At 45.2% G+C, this 22,013-nt stretch overlaps 1 protein-coding gene across 2 annotated transcripts in view; it reads right to left on the bottom strand.

Annotated features, from left to right (window-relative positions):
- LOC145360876 (coiled-coil and C2 domain-containing protein 1A-like) overlaps positions 1 to 22,013 on the bottom strand; it is an 85,630-nt gene that overhangs the window by 44,028 nt on the left and 19,589 nt on the right. For both annotated transcript variants that reach the window (XM_080216376.1, XM_080216377.1), the window contains exons 7-18: positions 20,061 to 20,185; positions 19,000 to 19,072; positions 18,719 to 18,814; positions 16,516 to 16,646; positions 15,427 to 15,499; positions 11,706 to 11,827; positions 10,184 to 10,310; positions 8,017 to 8,189; positions 6,270 to 6,392; positions 4,202 to 4,260; positions 3,336 to 3,452; positions 440 to 513 (exon numbers count right to left, since the gene is read on the bottom strand). In XM_080216376.1, coding sequence (XP_080072502.1) covers positions 440 to 513; positions 3,336 to 3,452; positions 4,202 to 4,260; positions 6,270 to 6,392; positions 8,017 to 8,189; positions 10,184 to 10,310; positions 11,706 to 11,827; positions 15,427 to 15,499; positions 16,516 to 16,646; positions 18,719 to 18,814; positions 19,000 to 19,072; positions 20,061 to 20,185 — 1,293 coding nt within the window. The remainder of the gene's footprint in view (positions 1 to 439; positions 514 to 3,335; positions 3,453 to 4,201; positions 4,261 to 6,269; positions 6,393 to 8,016; positions 8,190 to 10,183; positions 10,311 to 11,705; positions 11,828 to 15,426; positions 15,500 to 16,515; positions 16,647 to 18,718; positions 18,815 to 18,999; positions 19,073 to 20,060; positions 20,186 to 22,013) is intronic.

Here is a 22,013-nt window from a genome sequence, read left to right on the forward strand (position 1 = left end):
TTTAATTCCAGATTTTTTTCTGAATTCAAATTTCACCATCTGCTATGGTGGGATTCAAACCCAGGTCCCCAGCATTAGCCTGGTCTCTGGACTCTAGTCTAGTGACAATATTACTACTCGTCCCTGGAAATGTTGGACTCCTGCCTACTACTAACATTGTGCAGCCGACATGGTAGTTTAATCTTACTTGCGGACACTTCTCAGTCTCCTGGCTCAGCAGTGGGCCCTACACTCAGAGCAAGTTATAGAAGTTTAGAGTCAGAGGGTAACAGCATGGAAACAGGCTCTTCGGCCCAACTTGTCCATGCCGTCCAGTTTTTAACTACTAAGCTAGTCCCAATGGCCTGCTTTTGGCCCATATTGCTCTATACCCATCTTGCCCATGTGACTGTCTATAGAGTATTTGAGGGGTTGGAAAATTCTCGGCCTATTTCATTACCTGAAGGAGGCGATAGGTTGATTCCTTTGACGATGTGAAGGATCATGTCACTGTTTGTGAGATTGGGAAAAATCCTGGAATAAAAGAGAAAGGTATTGAATCGTATCAGTGCGTCAGTACAGCTCAGCTACGAGGTTCTGGATGTCTCGATCAGAATCGAGCTGAGGAACTTGGGCAGACCCACAGTGTGGTGATGCTAATGCTCTCATTCAAAAGAAATGTTAGACCAGTGAACTACTGACCCCACCCAGAGGTTTGGGTGGACATTAAAGATTCCATGTGAACACTCTCAGAAAGTCTTGGCCTACATTTTCACCTCTGTCAGTAAAACCTGAAAACACACCTCTGGTCATTCAAACCACTGCGGTTCAGAAACTGAAAGGTACATTGAAGAATTTTGAACTGTTTAATCATTTATTATATCTAGGAATCTTTCTAATATAATAACCCAGCAATCTAGGATATTTTGCTGCAATTGTATAGGGTGCCAGTGAGGCCATACCTGGAGTATTGCGCACAGTTTTGGTGTCCTTATCTGAGGAAGGACGTCCTTGCCATAGAGGGAGCGCAGCGAAGGTTTACCAGGCTGATTCCTGGGATAGCAGGGCTGTCATGTCATATGAGGGACTAAATTGGTTAGGATTATAGTCACTGGAGTATAGAAGAGAGAGAGGGAATGTTGTAGAAACTTATAAAATTATAACAGGATTAGACAGGGTAGATTCAGAAAGAATGTTCCCGATGGTGGAGGAGCCCAGAACTAGGGGTCATAGTCTGAAGATAAGGGGTAAAACCTTTCAGAACTGAGGTGAGGAGAAATTTCTTCACCCAGAGAACGGTGAATGTGTGGAATTCACTCCCACAGGAAGTAGTTGAGGCCAAATTGTTGTGTGATTTCAAGAAGAAATTAGATATGGCTTTTGGGGCTAAAGGGATCAAAGGATATGGGAGAAAGGCAGGATCAAGATATTGAATTCAAAGATCAGCCATGATCAAAATGAATGGCGGAGCAGGCTTGAAGGGCTGAGTGACCTCCTCCTGCTTCTAGCTTCTATGTAATCCAAGCAGTATACTGCATCTGTATTGCTATTAGCATGCAGGTGTAAAAAGTTCACCTACACAACAGGCGAAAATGCAATTCTGCACCCTTACTAAACTCCAGCACATTGCTTAGAATCATAGAACCCTACAGTGCAGGCACCAAGTGGCATATGAGAGGCAATAGACAGGGTGGATAGTCAGAGACTTTGTCCCTAGGGTGGGAGTGCCAATTATAAGGGGCACAGAATCAAAGTGAGGGGGGGAAGTTTAAAGATGCGTGGGAGAAGCTTTTCACGCAGGGAGTGATGGGTGCCTGGAACGTGCTGCCAGAGGTGGTGGTGGAAGCAGGCACATTAGCAACATTTAAGAGGCATCTGGATGGGTACATGAATAGGGAGGGAATAGAGAGATATGGACTGAGTAAGGGCAGAAGGTTTTTTTTTTAAGTTTAGTTAGGGCATTATGATCAGCACAGGCGTGAAGGGCTAAAGGCCTGTTTCTGGGCTGCACTTCATTGATTTCATGGTCTTCAAGTCCACATCAAATCTCCAACAAGAGCATCTTGCTAAGGCCCCATCCCTGTAATCCCAAGTATTTACCCCACTGATCCATTTAACCTACAGATCTTTGGATATTAAAGGGCAATTTAGCACGGCCAATTAATCTAACCTACATACCTTTGGACTGTGGAAGGAAACCGGGGTACCCATGCAGACACAGGGAGAACGTGCAGACTCCACACAGACAGTGACCCAAGCCGGGAATTGAACCTGGGCTCCTGGCACTGTGAGACAGCAGTGCTAACCACTGTGCCACCAAGCTTGTACTACACAAACGTGCTACTATGTTCCCCTTTACGAAGCCTCTTATAGCACTGGTGAGATGGCGCAGCAGGTTTAAAGGCACCAATAGAAAAGGCAGATTTGCAATGCTGGCAATACTTGGTCAGATTTCCGAGAAAGGGGTCACAACCACTCCAAATTTACTCGGTGTCATCACTGCTGAAGACAAACCCAGTACAGCAAGACTCCAACGAGAGAGAGAGAGAGAGAGAGAGAGAGAGAAAGGCAGAGAGAGAGAAATGTGTTAGTAAGAACATAAGAACTAGGAGCAGGAATGAACGACCTGGCCCCTCAAGCCTGCTCTGCCATTCAATAAGATCATGGCTGATCTTTTTGTGGACTCAGCTCCACTTACCTGCCCGCTCACCTTTACTGTTCAAAAATTTAATCTATCCTTGCCTTAAAACCATTCAATGAGGTAGCCTCAGCTGCTTCATTGGGCAGGGAATGCCACAGATTCACAAAGCTTTGTATGAATAAGTTCCTCCTCAACTCATTCCTAAATCTGCTCTCCCTTATTTTGAGGTCATGTCCCCCTTGTTCTAGTTTCACCTGCTAGCGGAAACAATCCCCCTGCTTCTATCTAATCTATTCCCTTCATAATCTTATGTGTGATAATTGATCGGTTTGAGCTGATTTTGTCATGACGAAGAACATTGGAAGGACACCAGGAGGACTGCCTTCTGTTCTTTGTTTTGTGTTGCCTGATATTTAGCATCTTGCTAAACCGCAGAAAGACATGTGTTTGACAGCACACCCGGGATAGTGAAAGTAGATCCCCTCCAGATGGGGAGGTTAGATCAGACTATTTGTCCATGTCCTGGAGCGGAATTCATTTGTTTATACTAATTTAGAATGGTTAAGTCTCCAACTCCCCAAATACTGTTATTTATATGAAATTATACATTGCTGCAAAGTCAGCCTAAGAAAATTTTAAAATTTTTACAAACACGAAATTTAATGATGTCCATGGCTTAACCGAGCCTACTGCACATGTCATCGCTGCTACTCACTTTACTACTTGGAAGGTCCGTTCCTCGTGGTGGTACTTGGGCAGAGGGTAGCCTTGGGCATGCGCCCTCTTCAGAATTTCAATGTTCTTTTTACAATCGTCTGCCATCTTCTCAAATCTTCAATAGCAAGCACACACAATGATTGCTTGATTAAAAACTGCTCAGTCTTTGACATAAATATGGTGTGGAGATGCCAGCGTTGGACTGGGATGGGCACAGTAAGAAGTCTGACAACACTAGATTAAAGTCCAACAGGCTTATTTGGAATCACAAGCTTTCAGCATGCTGCTCCTTCCTCAGGTGAATGCGCACTCACCTGATGAAGGAGCAGCGCTCCAAAAGCTTGTAATACCAAATAAACCTGTTGGACTTTAACTGGTGTTGAGAGGCTTCTTACCTAGCCATAAATGTCCCGTTTATATCAAACTTGCTACACTTGAGCCGCTTCCATTGAATTTTTAAGTTACTCAATCAAGGCAGCATCATGAGGATTCAAAGAGTGGGATTCTCCCCTCACTCAGGTTGGGGGGGGGGGGGGGGGGGGGGGGGGGAAGAGAGAGAGAGAGAGAGAGGGAGAGGGAGGAATGATGCATGCCAAGAATTGGTTTTACGCTGGTGTGAATTTCCCGTGGGATGTTCAGCCAAAGTTGCCCCACGATGCCAGGAAGAGCCATGCCAAACGCCTGCTGGCAAACAATGGCAAGCTGTCTCCAACGTGGGAAAACCCGCTGCGGCAGAACTGGAAAACCCGCACTCCACGTTTCACCCATTGTTCATGGATTGCCACATCGAGTAATATATTTACAACTCACTCCGGATAACAAAGGTTTTAAATCTTACGTAGACAAGAGGTTATCTGCACTCACTTGGTGGTCTCCGATACGCTTCCAAGGTGGGTGTATTGCTTGGAGTACTGCATACACGTCTATCGAAAGATACATAACACAAGACTATTAACAGGCCAAGTGATCAAATGGACGCTTCTCCCAAATACAGGTGACTTGAGTCTCCAGTAAAGTTCCCATTATTGCAGTGAAAGTGGATGTGAACAAAATAGGCTGTACTTCTGATTGAAACATTAAAATACTGTAGTACCTCATCCACTACATTCTAGTAATAATAGAACATTTACAAGTTTGCATGTTATACATATTGCTGCTATAATGCAGAGGGAAGATACTTGTTGAAGCTGCTCTGTATTTCCATCAACAAAAAACAATTCATAGAATCCCTACAGTGCATTCACCTCATTGAGCCTGCGCTAACAAGAATGCCAGCCAAACTCTATCCATCCCCATAACCCCACGTATTTACCCTGCTCAACACTCTGACATTAAGGGGCAATTTAGAATGGCTAATCAGCTTAAACCACACATTTTTGGAGTGTGGGAGGAAACCGGAGCACCCAGAGGAAACTCACGCAGACATGGGGAAAGTGCAGCGTAAATATGTGGGGTTACAGGGATAGGGTTTAAGTGGGATGCTCCATTGCGCAGACTCAATGGGTCAAATGGCCTGCTCAAAGTTTATTTATTAGTATAACAAGTAGGCATACATTCACACTGCAATGGAGTTACCAAGAGAGGCCCCTAGGCACCACAGTCCAGACCTGTTCGGGTACACTGAGGGAGAATTTACCATGGCTAATGCACCTAACCAGCATGTCTTTCGGACTGTGGAAAGAAACCGGAGAACCCGAAGGAAACCCACAGACACGGGGAGAACGTTCAGACTCTGCGCAGTGACCTGAGCTGGGAATTGAACCTGGGTCACTGGCGCTGTGAAGCCGAGTGCTGACCACTGTGCCACCTTCTCTGTAGGTATTCTGTTCTATGGTTCTATCCAATCACTGCCCTGAACGGGGATCATCATCTCTCTCTGCTCCCCTCAATATCTTAAAAACTTCAATCAATTCAATTCGCCAACATTAAGGACATTTAAATGGTCATTGGATAAACATATGGATGATACTGGAATCGTGTAGGTTAGATGGGCTTTAGATTGGTTTCACAGGTTGGCACAACATCGAGGGCTGAAGGGCCTGTGCTATGTTTTAATTCGCTCTGTAAACTCTTCAAGTTCCAAAGAGTACAACACTGGTTTATTTAATCTCTCCTCACAGTTCAACCCTGGGAGTCCAGATAGCATACTGAACACTTCAAAAAATCGCTAAATGAGTCAAAATTCGGGGATTAGTGAGTCAAGTGCTATGTGGATGGATGTGTTTACATGGGTCGTGGCATAATCAAACCAATAAGGAAGTGCTACAGATCATTCCAAAATATGTCAGCTGTACAGGTTAATCTGGACATTTATTAAGAACAGATGGTCTAAGTGCATTTACACAGGGAACAGAGCCCAGGATACATCAGGAAGATTAACAGCTTTTACAGCACTTAAAGGAATGAAAGAGGGAGCCGTATTAACTTCATTTTAGAATCTTTGCCACAAATTCAATTAGAATTGCAGTGTTTCAGGATGGCAGCTCACCACCACCTTCTCAAGGGCAACTAGGGACAGGCAATAAATGCTGGCCAAACCACGTCCCAGGATTGAATAAAGAAAAATAATACTCGCTTACACAATCACCTCTCTCTGCTCAGGTTCCATGCCACAAGAGACTACCATGGACTTCCATGTGTTGGTTCATGGTTATGCCTGATCAGGTACGGAAGCCCTTTGCCTTTGGACTGACTAGGAGACTCCCCTCACACTCTTATCATTTGTCATTGGCTATTGAAAGGATTTGCCTGTTGACAATCTAACAGTATGGGCATGCTATTAACACACCTTCCATGGCTATCAAGCCCCAGAGTTAGACTCTACCTCAGATGGTGACACTACCTCTGCACTGTAAGGTCTTCCCAATATTACCCTATCGTTTTAAAGAGACGTAGCCTTTGCTCAGTGTTGCTGCGCGTGGGGTGGATTTACCTCGTACTGTTGCTTCAGCACTTCCATCAGCTGGCCGTACTGCTCTGCAGTTTTCTGGGGGACATGCACTCCTCGCTGCTGCACCAGCACAAAGTCCTCCTCGTTTGCCGGGGGCGCGGGCACCTAGAAATTCAAGGGGGTGTCACAAACAGTTAAGCATCTCTTGCTTTTCAAGTCATTTTGCCAGCATTGCTGAAAAGTCATCCCAAGTGACATGGCGAGTGCTCAGGCCACTCTGGAAGGGTGGGTCACACCCATTCTCCCTATCCGAATGTAGGCACTGGACATTCACCACATTTGCTGATAATGTGCTTGGCACCAAATTCACGCTGCCAAAAGGCACACTGATAAAGCTAACCAACTTGTTCCGCATTTTCACGCGCTCAACTCCACGGGGAATTTGGTAAGAAGCAGGGAACTTGAGACTTTTCAATTTATGCACCAATACTGATCAGACAGACTGTGCATTGGAGTGTCCAGCGATGCAGAGACACACCATAGAAGGCATCCTTTCCAGATGCATCACAACTTGGTATAGCTCCTTCTTTGACTAAGGCTGCAAGGAACTACAAAAGGTCATGAAGCCCAGTCCACTGCGCAACTTGCCTCCCATCCAATGACTGCAACTACACTGCCCACTGCCTTGGAAAAACAGCCAGCATAATCAAGGTCCCCACACACCCCGGACATTCTCTCTTCCATCGGGAAAAAAATATAAAACTCTGAGGTCATGTACCAACCGACTCAAGACTCTGCTGCCATCAGACCTTTGAATGGACCTACCTTATAATAAATTGATCTTTCTCTACACCCTAGCTATGACCATAACACTACATTCTGCACCCCCTTTCCTTCTAGAACTTCTCCCCTAGATACTCTAATGAACACATGCTTTGTCTGTATAGCGCAAGAAAAACAGTTTTTGCTGTCTCCCAATACATGTGACAATAATAAACAAAGTCAAAAATCTAATCTATTCAAACATAAGACTTCAAATATTATATTCTGGTTGCTGGGATAACAGTCTAATCAAATAGCACCAGCTTTTTAAAAGAATATCCCTTTCTTAATGTCTCTGGTGCATTATAATTGAGGCTGTACAGGAATAATTCTTAAGAAGGGGATGTAGCATGATTAGTATCTGATCTGTCCAAGATCACTGCACTTGATGTACTAAAGATATGGAGCTCTGCAACTCTGCCAAAGCTGTATTAGCCAAGGCTCAGTGGGTAGAACCCTCCCCCGCCCCACAAGAGAGTGTCAGAATGGATCAAAATCCACTTTCGTTGAACAATTCCAAGGAGATAGATATATTTCTGATAAAAAAAGGATATGGGGATCAGGTGGAGAAGTGGATTTGAGACCTGGGAAAGAACAGCCATAACCTGATGACAGAGCAGGTTCAAAGGCTGAATTTGTCTACTTCTGCTCTTTTTCCCCATGAGACCGGAGCACATGGTTCAGGCTGACACGCAGGACATGAGGAAGTGCTGGCCTCTTGGAGGTGCTGCCTTACAGCCAGGATGTTAAAGTCCCTCCACCACCCTTCCATGCAGAAGGTAGAAAGATTCCATGGCACTTTTTCCCCCAAAAGCACCGAGGAGTTTGTCCCAGTGTCTCTTAATCAACAACCCCCTCCCCCCCAGAGAAACATGCAATGCTGTTCAACAGAGCTCCGAGTGTTCAAATTGATCATTGCGTCTCGAAAGTGCCATTGCTCACAAAACACTTTAGGACATCCTGTTACCTTGGTAATATCGACAGGCAGTCCACCCTTGGCAGCCTCGATCATGGGGTCTAGCCCTTTCGCCTGTCGAAGATATAACTTTGCTCCCTCAATATCATTCTTCTGTTTAGTGCGGAGAGCTGCCTGCATGAACTGCTTCTTCCTGTTCTGCAAGAACTCCAACTGCTGTTGAGCTGCAAGGGGGGAAAAAAAAGATGAAAGTGTTCAGCCCAGCTATGTACTACAGCTGCCTCTGAGACAGTCAGAGCCCTTCCAATGACTGCAATCAAAGGCACTGCCCCTGTGTTGTGTTGAGCTATGCAAACCAGAAGGGGCAGCATTCAAACTCCAGTTTGTGCTTCATCCCATACTGACAGTGGGAGGTGGGAGGTGGCAGCTGACAGAGTGCGCACGGACATCAGAATCAGACTTGGGTGAGATGCCCTCCACAGTCACAGAGTAGCCAACATTCAATTAAGTCCACAGGTAAAAGATAGAATGGTGGCATGGTTGCTCAGTGCTTGTTTACGATTTACATAGATGATTTGGAGTTGGGGACCAAGTGTAGTGTGTTCAAATTTACTGATGACACTAAGATGGATGGCTGAGCAAAGTGTGCAGAGGACGCTGAAAGTCTGTAAAGGGATATAGATAGTCTAAGTGAGCGGGCGAAGGTCTGGCAGATGGAGTACAATGTTGGTAAATGTGAGGTCATCCATTTTGGTAGGAATAATAGCAAAATGGACTATTATTTCATTGGTAAAAAATTGCAGCATGCTGCTGTGCAGACAGACCTAGGTGTCCTTGTGCAGGAATCTCAAGGAGTTGGTTTGCAGGTGCAGCAGGTAATTAAGAAGGCAAACGGGATTTTGTCCTTCATTGCTTGAGGGATGAAGTTTAAAAACAGCAAGGTTATGTTGCAGCTGTAAAAGGTGATGGTGAGGTCACACCTGGAGTACTGTGTACAGTTTTGGTCTCCTTACTTGAGAAAAGATATACTGGCACTGGAGAGGGTGCAGAGGAGATTCACTAGGTTGATACTGGAGTTGTGAGGGTTGGCTTATGAGGAGAGACTGGGGCTACACTCATTGGAAATCAGAAGAATGAGGGGAGATCTTATAGAAACATATAAGGTTATGAAGGGAATAGATAAGATAAAAGCAGGGAAGTTGTTTCCACTGACAGGTGAAACTAGAAGTAGGGGGCATAGCCTCAAAATAAGGAAAAGCAGACTTAGGACTGAATTAAGGAGGAACGTCTTTACCCAAAGGGTTGTGAATCTGTGGAGTTCCCTGCCCAGTGAAGCAGCTGAGGATATCTCATTGAATGTTTTTAAGGCAGGGTTGGACAAATTTTTGAACATGAAAAGGCATTAAGGGTTATGGTGAGTGGACGGGTAAGTGGAGCTGAGCCCACAAAAGATCAGCCATGATCTTATTGAATGGCAGAGCAGGCTTGAGGGGCCAGTTGGCCCACTCCTGCTCCTAGTTCTTATGTTCATACGTTCATGTTCTTTAACACTGCTGCCTCACAGCACCAGGGACCCAGGTTCAATTCCAGCCTTGGGTGACTGCCTGTGTGGAGTTTGCACATTCTCCCCGTGTCTGTGTGAGTTTCTCCGAGTGCTCCAGTTTCCTCCCACAGTCTGAAGATTTGCAAGTTAGGCTGTGCAAAATTGATGTGCAGGTTAGGTGGAATGGCCATGCTAAATTGGCCCTTAGTGTCCAAAGGTGTGTAGGTTAGGTGAATTGGCGCAGTGAAGGTTTACCAGGCTGATGCCAGGTCTGTCATATGAGGAGAGACTAACGGTTCGGATTATATTCACTCGTGTTTAGAAGAATAGAGGGGATCTCATAGAAACTTACAAAATTCTAACAGGGTTAGATGGAGTAGATTCAGAAAGAATGTTCCTGATGGAAACCTTTTAGGACTGAGGTGAGGAGAAATTTCTTCACCTAGAGGGTGGCGAATGTGTGGAATTCACTCCCACAGAAAGTAGTTGAGGCCAAAACATAGTGTGATTTCAAGAAGAAATTAGGTATAGCTCTTGGGGCTAAGAGGATTAAGGGATATGCTGGGGGGGCAGGGGGTGGTATCAGGATATTGAATGTGATGATCAGTCACGATCATAATGAATGGTGGAGTAGGCTCGAAGGGCCGACTCCTGATTTTGGTTACGATGTGTTACCTTTGTTTGACAGCTGTTTCGGTGCTGGATTCCCGGTGCTCGCGGGGACAGCCGCTGGTGCTCCTGATGCTGATGTCCTGAGGCGTGCCTGCGGTGCAGGTCTCGGAGCAGGTATCCGCTGTGCTGGCTTCAAGTATCGGGGCGGGGCAAAGGACAGGTGGGGGGAGAAAATCATCTATTAAATCACACTCGGTTCTCACATTTTACAGACTAAAAAGAGTATGTCAAGGCTCAATAAATGCACAAAGAATTCAGTCTCGACAGAAGACAGACGAGGGTTCTACAATTCTGAGGAGTGTTTATGTAAAAACGATAATAAAAGGAATAAATGTCAAACAAAGCTAAACTTTTCCTTAAACTGACAAAGCAATTAAATCTGCCTGTTCTGTTTAGAGGCATCATTTCCAATCTACACTGAGTTGGCAGGAGAAGACTGGATCACTGTTTTTTTGTTGTCCATTGGTGACTCTATCCATTTGTTAAGAAGCAGAGAGCAAGAAAAAAAGTCCAGCTTTTGGTTAATGGGATAGGATGGCAATATTTTTCCAGTTTTCCTTCTTTTAACCCTGTTGCCTCAACGGGATGAAGGTGTCGCTGCCTATAGCATTTGTTACCCATCCTGACTTGCCTCTTGAGCTGAGTATTTTGCTCGGCCACTTCAGAGAGGCAGTTAAGAGTCAACCGTGTTTCTGTGGACCTGCTATCATGTGAAGGCCAGACCAGGTAAGGGTGGCAGATTTCCTTCCCTAAAGGGCATTAATGAATCAGAAACCTTTGCTGGCTTGCCCCACCTCTGCATTCAAGGAGGTGTGGGAGTTCATAGAATAACTACAGTACGGGAGGAGGCCTTTTGGCCCATCGAGTCTGCACTTGTAACCCCACATATTTACCCTTTCTTATAACATAAGCTGCTGTGAGAAAACAAAAGGTCTGTATAAAAATCTTCACTGAAAAGCACCAAGGCCTTTCGTCTGAGAGAATTTATTAAATTAGACATTTGGACCTGGAAGAAGGGAGTGATAGCCACAGACACCAACTGGGGCATCACTGATAACTTATAACAATGATGGATTAAGTCAGCTAACTTGATCAAGTTTTCACGTTGATTGGATATTATAATTAAGCAAACATGAGGTGATTGTGATGGTTTTAATATGAATGATGTCACCTTAATCAATAACTGAGTGAATAGAGATAACTCCTAAAGCTTGATTAGTATATGCTAATTACTTGTAATGGAATTTGAAACTATAACTACTTGTGTATTCCTGAATTTTGGGTCCTGGCTAGTTACCAGCACTGACCTACGACTTGCCAGAGATCTTGTGATAAATTGCATTAAAACAATTGCTTAAGAGAACTGTGACTTGGTTACTTGAAGGTTAAAACTGTGATTAATTAGAAGGCTGAAACCAAAGCCCACAATGGTTATATAAAAAGGAGGACAGAACATTTAATGCTTCAAAAATGATACTCGGGAGTGGTATCCCTTTTGTTTTTGCAACCGTTTATGCAAACTCACCTCATCCTCCTCATTATCGCCTTCGTTCACCTCCTGATTGGCTAGCTTCATTGCATTCTCCAGCACTCCCACAATGGTCTGATCCTGTGCATTGCCCTCTGCTCCCTGAAGTGGTGGGAAACCTGAGGGAGGGATGGAGGAAGAGAGAGAGAGAGAGAGAGAGAGAGAGAGAGAGAGAGAGAGAGAGAGAGAGAAAGAAAGAAAGAGAGAGAGAGAGAGAGAGAGAGAGAATAAGATCACAGTGCAGAGTGTAACCACCTTTTCTGGCACCATCTAGGTTAGTGGGGAAAGACGTCAGCAATTAGGATGAGACATCATGTGAATCATCTTTCAGTGCTTGACCATCTCTCAGAGCAGTTTGTGGATAGATTGTTGCAAGAATAAAGCATGAAATGGACATCAATACTCATGGAGCTTGTAACACAGAAAGAGGCAAAGAAGTCCATGCCAGTGTTTACATTCAGGATGTTCTTCTTCCCACCGCTCTTCATCTAACTCCATCAGTATATAAGCTTTAACTCCTTCCTCCCTCATTATACTCCTCTACCTGCCCATGAATGGCATCTATGATATTTGCCGTAACTATTTCTTGTAACAAGTTCCACATTGTAACCACCGTGCACTTTTCAAAAGTCGGTTCTAAGAAATGTGAATGTCGCTGGTTGAGCCCATCCCTGAGGCAGCACGGTGGCACAGTGGTCAGCACTGCTGCCTCAACGCCAGGGACCCGGGTTCAATTCCCAGCTTGGTCTGTGTGGAGTCTGCACGTTCTCCCCGTGACTGTGTGGGTTTCCTCCCACAGTCCAAAGATTAGGTGGATTGACCATGCTAAATTGCCCCTTAGCTAGGGTAAATGCATGCAGTTATGGGGACAGGGCCTGGGTGGGATTGTGGTCAGTCAGATTTGATGAGCCAAATGACCCCCTTCTGCAACGTCAGATTCTATCAGCCCTTCATTTCAGAGGGCATTTGAGAGTTAACACATTGCTGTGGCTCCAGAGTCCCATGTAGGACAGACTGAATAAGGATGGCAGATTTCCTTCCTGAACCAGGTGGACTTTTACAACATTGGTCACCATTCCAGATTTGTTTTTATTGAATTTGAATTACCGTGGTGGGATGTGAACCCAGATTCCCAGACCTTGCTCTAGATTACCAATCCAGTGACAGTGCCACTACACTACCACCTCCACATGTCTGGGTGAAGGGATTTCTCCTGAAATCTTTATTAGATATATTGGTGGCTAACTTATATTTATGGCCCTAGTTTTGATCTCCCCCAAAAGTGGAAATGGGGGAGGCGATGGCCTAGTGTTATTATCGCTAGATGATTAATCCAGAAACTCGGCTAATGTTCTGGGGACCCAGGTTCAGATCCTGGCCATGGCAGACGGTGGAATTTAAATTCAATAAAAAATTACTTGGAATTAAGAATCTAAATGATGATCTTTGACGATTGTCGGAAAAACCCATCTGGTTCACTAGGGAAGGAAATCAGCAGCACACAGTAGTTAGTACTGCTGCCTCAGCTCCAGGGACCCGGGTTCGATTCCCAACTTGGGTCACTGTCTGTGTGGAGTCTGCACTTTGTGTCTGCATGGGTTTCCTCTGGATGCTCTGATTTCCTCCCACAGTTCGAAAGGTGTGCTGGTTAAGTGCATTGGCCTTGCTAAATTCTCCCTCGGTGTACCCGAACAGGTGCTGGAGCATGGCAATTAGGGGAATTCCACAGTAACTTCATTGCAGTGTTAATGTAAGCCCTATTTGTGACACTAATAAATAAACATCTGCTGTCCTTACCCAGTCTGGCCTACATGTGACTCCAGAGCCACAGCAATGTGGTTGTCTCTTAATTCTCCTTGGGCAGCTAGGGATAGGCAATAAATGCTGGCCAGCCAACAATGCCCATGTCCCAGGAATAAGTAAAAAAACTTCTCTTTGTCAGCCCAGTACCAAAGACCAATACTTCCACGGGCTGTGAGTCATTTATGATTATATCCACGAGGACAAACTTATGTCCAATAGCAATAATCCAATCAGTATGTTGCTGCAGTTTCCAAATAAATGGTAAGAATAAAGCAGGACTCCCCTACCAGGAAATCTTTCACCACAGCCGATTAGATGGAAAAGTAGATTATTATTTTGCCTTCGTGCTCTTCCAATGAGATAACTGTTCTGGAGGTTATATTTCAGTGAATCGAGAGAAACTACATACCATGCAAATAGAAGGTAACAACAGTGGTCACAAAGTGACACCATGTGGGCAAAATAACTCCCTGCATCTCTAGGGCAGCACAGTGGTTAGCACTGCTGGCTCATAGCACCAGGGACCCAGGTTCAATTCTGGCCTCGGGTCACCGTCTGTGTGGAGTCTGCACATTCTCCCCATGTCTCCTCCAGGTGCTCCGGTTTCCTCCCACAATCCAAAGATGTGGAGCTGGGCCAAAAAGTGGCAGATGGAGTTTAACCCTGATAAGTGCGAGGTGATTCATTTTAGTAGGACAAACTTGAGTGCGGATTACGATCAACAGCAGGGTTCGGAGGAAGGTGGAGGAACAGAGAGATCTTGGGGTTCATGTCCACAGATCTTGGAAGGTTGCCACCTTCAGTGGATAGAGCCGTGAAGAAGACTTATAATGTGTTAGTGTTTATTAACAGGAGGTTTGAGTTAAAGAGCCATGGGGTTATGCTGCAACCATACCGGCCGTTGGTGAGGCTGCATTTAGAATATTGTGTTCAGTTCTGGTCACCTCACTATAAGAAGGATGTGGAGACATTGGAGAGAGTACAGAGGAGATTTACTCTGCTTGGTTTAGAGGGTAGGTCTTATGAGGAAAGGTTGAGGGAGCTGGGACTTTTCTCTTTACAGCAGAGGAGAATGAGAGGCGATTTAATAGAGCTTTATAAGATGATGAGGGGGATAGATAGCGTGGATGTGCAGAGATTATTTCCTCAGGTGGCTGTAGCTGTTCTGAGGGGGCATAACTATAAGGTTCATGGTGGGAGATACAGGAGGGACGTCTGAAGTAGAATCTTCACTCAGAGTGGTTGGGGTGTGGAATACACTACCTGCTGTGATAGTGGAGTTGGACACTTTAGGAACTTTCAAGCGGTTATTGGATAGGCACATGGAGCACAGCAGAATGATAGGGAGTGGGATATCTTGATCTTGGTTTGGACATAGCTTGGCACAACATTGAGGGCCGAAGGGCCTGTACTGTGCTGTACTGTTCTGTGTGTGGGTTAGTAGATTGGCCAATGCTAAATTGACTCTAGGTGTCAGGGCAACTAGGAGTGTAAATTTGTGAGGTTACGGGTATAGGGCCTGGGTGGGATTGTTGTCAGTGCAGCTTGATGGGCCAAATGGCCTACTAAACATAAATTCTATGATTCTACGATCTCAATACGGTGATGAAAGGACACACTGCAAAAGGCAAATGGTTAGGTGCATTGGCTGTGCTAAATTCTCCCTCACTGTACCCGAACAGGCGCTGGGGGGGGTGGTGACTAGAGGAATTTCACAGTGACTTCATTGCAGCCTACTTCTGACATGAATAAACTTCAAATAACGTGGTTTCAAAAGATCTTTTTAAACAAAAACACAATAAGACCTGTCCTCACAGGTTACAGCTCAGTAGTTAGCAGTCAGTACTCTTCATATCGGTGACCTCACTGTTCTTTCCAATAATACTGTACGATTAACTCAAACTCCCTTCCTTACCTGGTGGCACTGGGAGTTCACCCAGATTAACGCTCCTTCCTGCTTTGTGGGCTCGAATGGCATCCTGGTATTGCTGAAAGGTTAATGAGAACAGTTGTCATGGCCTGAGAGAGTACAGAACTGTCAGACTGAGGTTCTGCTCCTTCCAGCACCATCATCTCTCTGGTCTACGCTCCCCTTCCAATTAGTGCGAACACAAGAAAGTAGCACATTCACTCATGGGAGAAGCGAGAGCAAGAGAGAGAGAGAGAGCACTGTGGATGCTGGAATCTGAAACAAAAACATGCTGGAAAATCCCAAGCAGGTCTGACAGCACCTAGCGGAGCTCTTACACAGGGGCAACCAGACTCGAAACATCGGCTCTAATCTCTCTCCACAGATACTGTCAGACATTTTCTTGTTTTTATTGGGGGAGAGGGGAGAGAGAAAAAAAGGGGGGAAAAAAAGAAAAAGGAGAAAGGAACACGAGAGAGAGAGAGAGAGAGAGAGAGAGAGAGAGATAGATAGATAGATAGATAGAGAGAGAGAGAGAAAGAGAAAAAAAAAGGAGAGAGAGAGAGAGAAAGAGAAAAAAAGGAGAGAGAAAAAGCAGGGGGGAAGGGGGGAGGGGAGGGGGAAGAGAAAAAAAGGAGAGGGAGAGAGAGAAAAAGAGAAAGAAAAAGTGAGAAAGAATCCATCCACAAAATCAGTTTTGAAATAAAGGCAAAAAAAGACCCTTTTGACATTTTGTAACTTTTAGTGAATGGAGAGGCGCAGAAAGAAGTGAGCACAATAATGTTAGAGAGGACAGTAAGTATCACCGAAGGCAACAGTGGGAGGGAGCAAGGCAGGGAGGACAGATCCCAGTGTGGTGATAGAGGCAGCAGCCTGCTTCCCATCACTTCCAATTTTACTTCGGCTTCTCTTTAACGAGCGGGAGAGATGTAAAACAAGCTGCCGACTCACTCTCACCCATTTTACACTCGCATTAAAAACAAGTGGGAAAGGGAATTGAAATAAAACACAAGGAGCCAATTAATCTCTTAAAACTCAAATGTTAAATCAGGAGAATATCTTAAATTTGAACAGGTTGTTTGGAAGTTGGTTTACTTTGACTATGCGTTCATGCATCCTTGCTTTGCGATCATTCCCTGCGTTCTTGGCCTGTGTAGCAGCAGATTTGTACTTGTCCATTCTCTGTAGAAGGGCCTCCATGATATCTTTAGGGGGAGATGGAACACCTGCAGACACAGAGGGGAAAAATGAGCTTAGTTCTGTGTTTGCATCAGGTCACGTTCAGCTACATTTACAAAAGCTTTGGGATGAATCAAAGCTTCTTCATCATGCACGGTGTGCTAATACTCCAACACTGGGCAGTAAAACACAGAATGTCTATTGCCTGGATCGTGTTGGGGTTCTTCTAGTCAGAGTGAAGATGTGGAGTTGCCGGTGTTGGACTGGGGTAAGCACAGTATGTCATCTCACAATAGCAGGTTAAAGTCCAACAGGTTTACTTGGTAGCACGAGCTTTCGGAGCTCTGCTCCCTCACCTGATGAAGGGGTAATGCTCCAAAAGCTTGTGTTACCAAATAAACCTGTTGGACTTTAACCTGGTGTTGTGAGACTACTTATGGAGTCAGAGTGAAGACAGCGTACAAAGTGAGGAAACCTTTGCTTTCATTAATCACAATATTTTAAGGGCAGCACGGTGGATAGCACTGCTGCCTCACAGCGCCAAGGACCTGGGTTCGATTCCCAGCTTGGGTCACTTCTATATGGAGTTTGCACTTTCTCCTGGTGATGTGTGGGTTTCCTCCTACAGTGGAAAGGCGTGCAGATTAGGTGGACTGGCCATGCTAAATTGTTCTTTAGTATCAGGGGACCTAGTTAGGGTAAATGCATGGGCTTGTGGGGATAGAGCCTGGGTGGGATTGTGGTCAGTGCAGACTCGATGGGCCAAATGGCCTCCTTCTGCACTGTAGGATTCTGCTATCAGTTCCAGGGGGTCAACAAAGAGACTCAAAAGCTGGCTCTTCCTGGATATGGGAACGCAGCAAGTCTGCACGGAAGCAGTCACTCAATAGTTGAGCTTCGAGAACTGGTAGTGCAGATATTCCATTGACCTCAGAAAGTTGCAGGTGATTTAAGGAAGTGCCAAGTCTGCGATAATATAAACAAGGATGTTCCCCAACTGACAGGAAATTTGTGACAAGTCAAAGACTTAAGAACATGAGAAATAGGAGCAGATGGAGAGTAATCGTCTCTTTGAGCTGGTGCCATCATTTCACAGAAATCCTACATTTGGCCCATTCAGCCTGCACTGATCACAATCCCACCCAGGCCCCAAGTCTATAACTCCATGTATTTACATTATAAATCCCCCTGACACTAAGGGGCAATTTAGCATGGCCAATCAACCTGACCCGCTCATCTTTGGACAGCGGGAGGAAACCAGAAGATGCTCACGCAGACATGGGGAGAATGTGCAGACTCCACAAAAACAGTGACCCAAGCCAGGAATCGAACCAGATTCCTGGCGCAGACAGGACAGTAAGTGAGATGTTGCAAGCCCAGGCAAGACATGGGGGGTTACAAATAGTGTGACATGAATCCAAGATCCCAGTTGAGGCCGTCCTCATGTGTGCGGAACTTGGCTATCAGTCTCTGCTTAGCGACTGCGCTGTCATGTGTTGTGAAGGCCGCCATGGAGAATGCTTATCTGAAGACCAGAGGACGAATGCCCATTACTGCTGAAGTGTTTGTTAAAAGGAAGAGAACAGTCTTGCCTGGTGATTGTCAAGCAGTGTTCATTCATCCGTTGTCATAGCGTCTGCATGGTCTCCCCAGTGTACCACGTCTCGGAAGACAATACACATCTCGTTAACCAATGCTTAATGCTATCTCCACTCATGTTATCTACACCTTTAAGACCTTTAAGACTAACTGTAAACTCACATTCTAGTCAGTATTCTATAAACTGAGTGCATGCCTTTATGTGCACTGTTTGTGACGAGAACTCCCCACTCATCTGACGAAGGTGCAGAGCCCCTAAAACTAGTGGCGTTTGTTACCAAATAAACGTATCGGACTTTAACCTGGTGTTGTGAGACTTCTTATGGGGAATGCAGAACGCAAGGGCGCAGACTCAGGAGAAGAACTGGGATGAGGGAAAATTTAATCAGCGTGGCAACTCTTTGAATCCCCCAAGCCAGTTGGATGCACATTTGTTGAATACTTTAAAGGCAAAAATAGGCTTTTGATATCCCAAACCGACACGGGGGCAGCACGTTGAACTGTCGGGTACAAGACCCACCTGATGAAGTCTGTGGCTGTGCCTGAGAGCCCGCTGGGACTGAGGGAACAGTCGGGTGAGGAGGAGGGATTGACAGTCGGTCCTTTGGTAAAAGATCTGGGGGAGAAGAAAAGATCTAAATAAGCAATGGGAGCAGCCAAGTGAATTCTACATTCTCGACTCGATATTCTATACTCCAAATCCCAGATTAAATACAGACTAAGAACAGGTGTCCTCAAAATATTGCAAAAAATCAAGGACAACCTCAATAGACATACAGATGACACAAATGTAGTGCATACCAAAAGGGGGTGGCAGGACACTGAAATCCACGTTCTGTCCTCTATCCAGTGCCTCAAGAACAGGGTCAAATTTCTGGTTCGAACAGGAGAAAAAAAAAGCTGTTAAAGATACAAGATTAACCTGCATTTTCCGCATAGCCTCCAGTTGACCAGAAGTAAAATTCATTTATTAGTGTCACAGGTAGGCTTACATTCACACTGCAATGAAGTTACTGAGAGAACCCCCTGGTCATCACACTCCGGTGCCTGTTTGGGTACACTGAGGGAGAATTTAGCACTGCCAATAAACCTAACCAGCATGTCTTTTGGACTGTGGGAGGAAACCAGAGAACCCGGAGGAAATTCACGCAGACTCAGGCAGAATGTGCAAACACCACAGACAGTGACCCGAGGTCGGAATTGAACCTGGCGCTGTGAGGCCACAGCGCTAACCGCTGTGCCACCGTGCTGAGTAAATCTCAGTGATGAGTGGTACAGTGGTCAGCACTGCTGCCTCACAACGCCAAGCACTCAGGTTCAATCTCCGGCTTGGGTCACTGTGTGGAGTCTGCACTTTCTCCCCGTGTCTGCGCGGGTTTCCTCCGGGTGCTCTGGTTTCCTCCCACAGTCCAAAAGATGTGCTGGTTAGGGTGCATTGGCCATGCTAAATTCTCCCTCAGCGTACTTGGACAGGCACTGGAGTGTGGTGACTAGGGGATTTTCACAGTAACTTCATTGTAGTGCTGATATGAGCCTACTTGCGACACTAGCAAATAAACTTTAAAGAGAAACGGATATAGATTCACCAAATGTACTTCAAACTAATCTAGGCCACAGAACCTATTCCATCAGCACAACGCACTGGCCACTTTATAGACACGAGTTCTCGACACATCAATAACTGGATTCCACAAATTCAGAAAGGGATAGGAAACATCTACAACATGCCTAAACTAAGGCTTTAATCAGGATGCTGTCAGGTCTCCCCAGTACCCACACTGTACATGTAATCCAGATTCTGGCTAAGCTGTTGCTCTCTGCTGGAAACTCCAAGCGCTGTTCCAGTTTGGCATCAGTCTCACCTTACTAATTCGGTAGTATTTTGTTGCCAGCTCAGTTTGGCCGCTGCGTTTGGCATGTAGTGCCGCCAGTTGGTATTCTCTCTGTCTGCTCAGCGCAGTTCCCTTCATGTTCGAATCGGATGATACTAAACAAAAATACAGAATAGAAAAGGCGACAAATTAACAGAGTTGCAGTGCCCCCATATTCATTCAAAAATAATCCAACAACTGCAGCACCAACGAGCTACGGGAAGATAGCCAATTCTCAGTGAATCACACGAGAATTGGTGGCAAAATGATCTGCACAAAGATTTTCCCCTTCTTGTCCACGTTCATTCATGGTCAGCACAGTGGTTAGCACTGCTACCTCACAGAGCCAGGGACCTGGGTCCAATTCTGGCCTCATGTGGCTGTGTAGAATTTGCACGTTCTCCCCCCGTGTCTGTGTGGGTTTCCTCCGGGTGCCCCAGTTTTCTCCAAACAAAAGTGGATTGGACATTCTAAATTGCCCCTTAATGTCCCAAGATGTGTAGGTTAGAGGGATTAGTGGGGTTAATACGTGGGGATGGTGATGGGCCTGAGTAAGATGGTTTGGCAGGGAGTTGGTGAAGACTTGACAGGCCGAATAGCTTCCTTCTGCACCGCAGGGATTCTATAATTCTATTAGAAATCCAGCTTCCGTTCAAGCTTCTCTTAACTTTTAAAGCCTTCAAGCAAAAAAAAAAGGAACCTTCACCCCAGCAGACTATTCCACCAACCTTTCATTGTGGCATCATCCCCAAAATGCAAGATTTGTAATTCTATTTAATATTCAGTGAGGCTAACTGCAGTATCACTTGGCTCAATCACTCTCGCAATAAACAAAAAGCACTCAATTCACTCTAAGAAATGCTTCAAAAGGAAAGCATCGGTTACATCCCTCAGGCTTTAACAAGCGGTTTCTTCGCTGGGTCTCCAGGAGTATTCCTGTAAAAATTCCGTGCTCTCTATAAACCGACGAACGAGCTGCTCTTAAAACATGCAAACCTGGAATTTCTCCCACCACAATAGTTAGGTCTAAAGCTGCTTTCTAGTGCAAAAGCTGGGAAATATAATCCCATGAAACTCACATCAACTTTTAAACAGGAGTTTCATAAAGGAGAGACATTTCTGCCAAAAGCTCCACCATTCATTAACGTAGTTCCACTTCCTTATGCAAAATTCCAGAGTCCACACCCTCCCCCCGACCACACCCTCCCCCACCCCCTGCCACACCCGTTTTGAATAGGTATTACTAAGTTTTTGGGTGCAGCAGTGCACAAGCTATATCGTTGCATCCTGACTTTTGAAGCAACTTTTGCTTAAATTCTTTTCACGGAGACCCATCTGTGTATTTTCAAAAGCATTTTAACAGCATCTGAACAAATTACCTTAAAATCAGAAAAGCTTCCATTATTGCATTTTCTAAAGCACACAATATGCAGCAAGGCCAGCCTGACAGTGTCAAACGCCAAATTTCACAACATGAGAGAGACTTGAAGAGAGACAGAATAGGGTGTAAGCTCCACACATCTCTCAAACTGATTTCTGCTCATCTTGCACCCCAAGATGCAAGGGGAGGCTATGGCCTAACGGTAGTATCACTACACTATTAGCCCGGTTTCTGGATTAGTGTCCTGGGGACCCAGGTTTGAATCCCACCACAGCAGCTGGTGGAATTTGAATTCAATTTTAAAAAATCTGGAATTAAGAATCTACTGATGACCATGAAACTATTGTTGGAAAAATCCACCTGGTTCACTCATGTCCTTTAGGGAAGGAAATCTGCAGTCCTTACCCGGTCTGGCCGACACGTGACTGCAGAGTCACAGTAATGTGGTTGACTCGCGACTGCCCTCAGGTAACTAGGGATGGGCAATAAATACTTGCCAGCGATAACAATGTCCCACGAATGAATAAAAGTTCTGACAGGTGTAATTGAGATCATCAGGAAAT

The sequence above is a fragment of the Carcharhinus amblyrhynchos genome, chromosome 33 (genome assembly GCF_965287045.1).
Source record: "Carcharhinus amblyrhynchos chromosome 33, sCarAmb.v2.hapA, whole genome shotgun sequence".
Taxonomy (NCBI): Eukaryota; Metazoa; Chordata; class Chondrichthyes; order Carcharhiniformes; family Carcharhinidae; genus Carcharhinus; species Carcharhinus amblyrhynchos.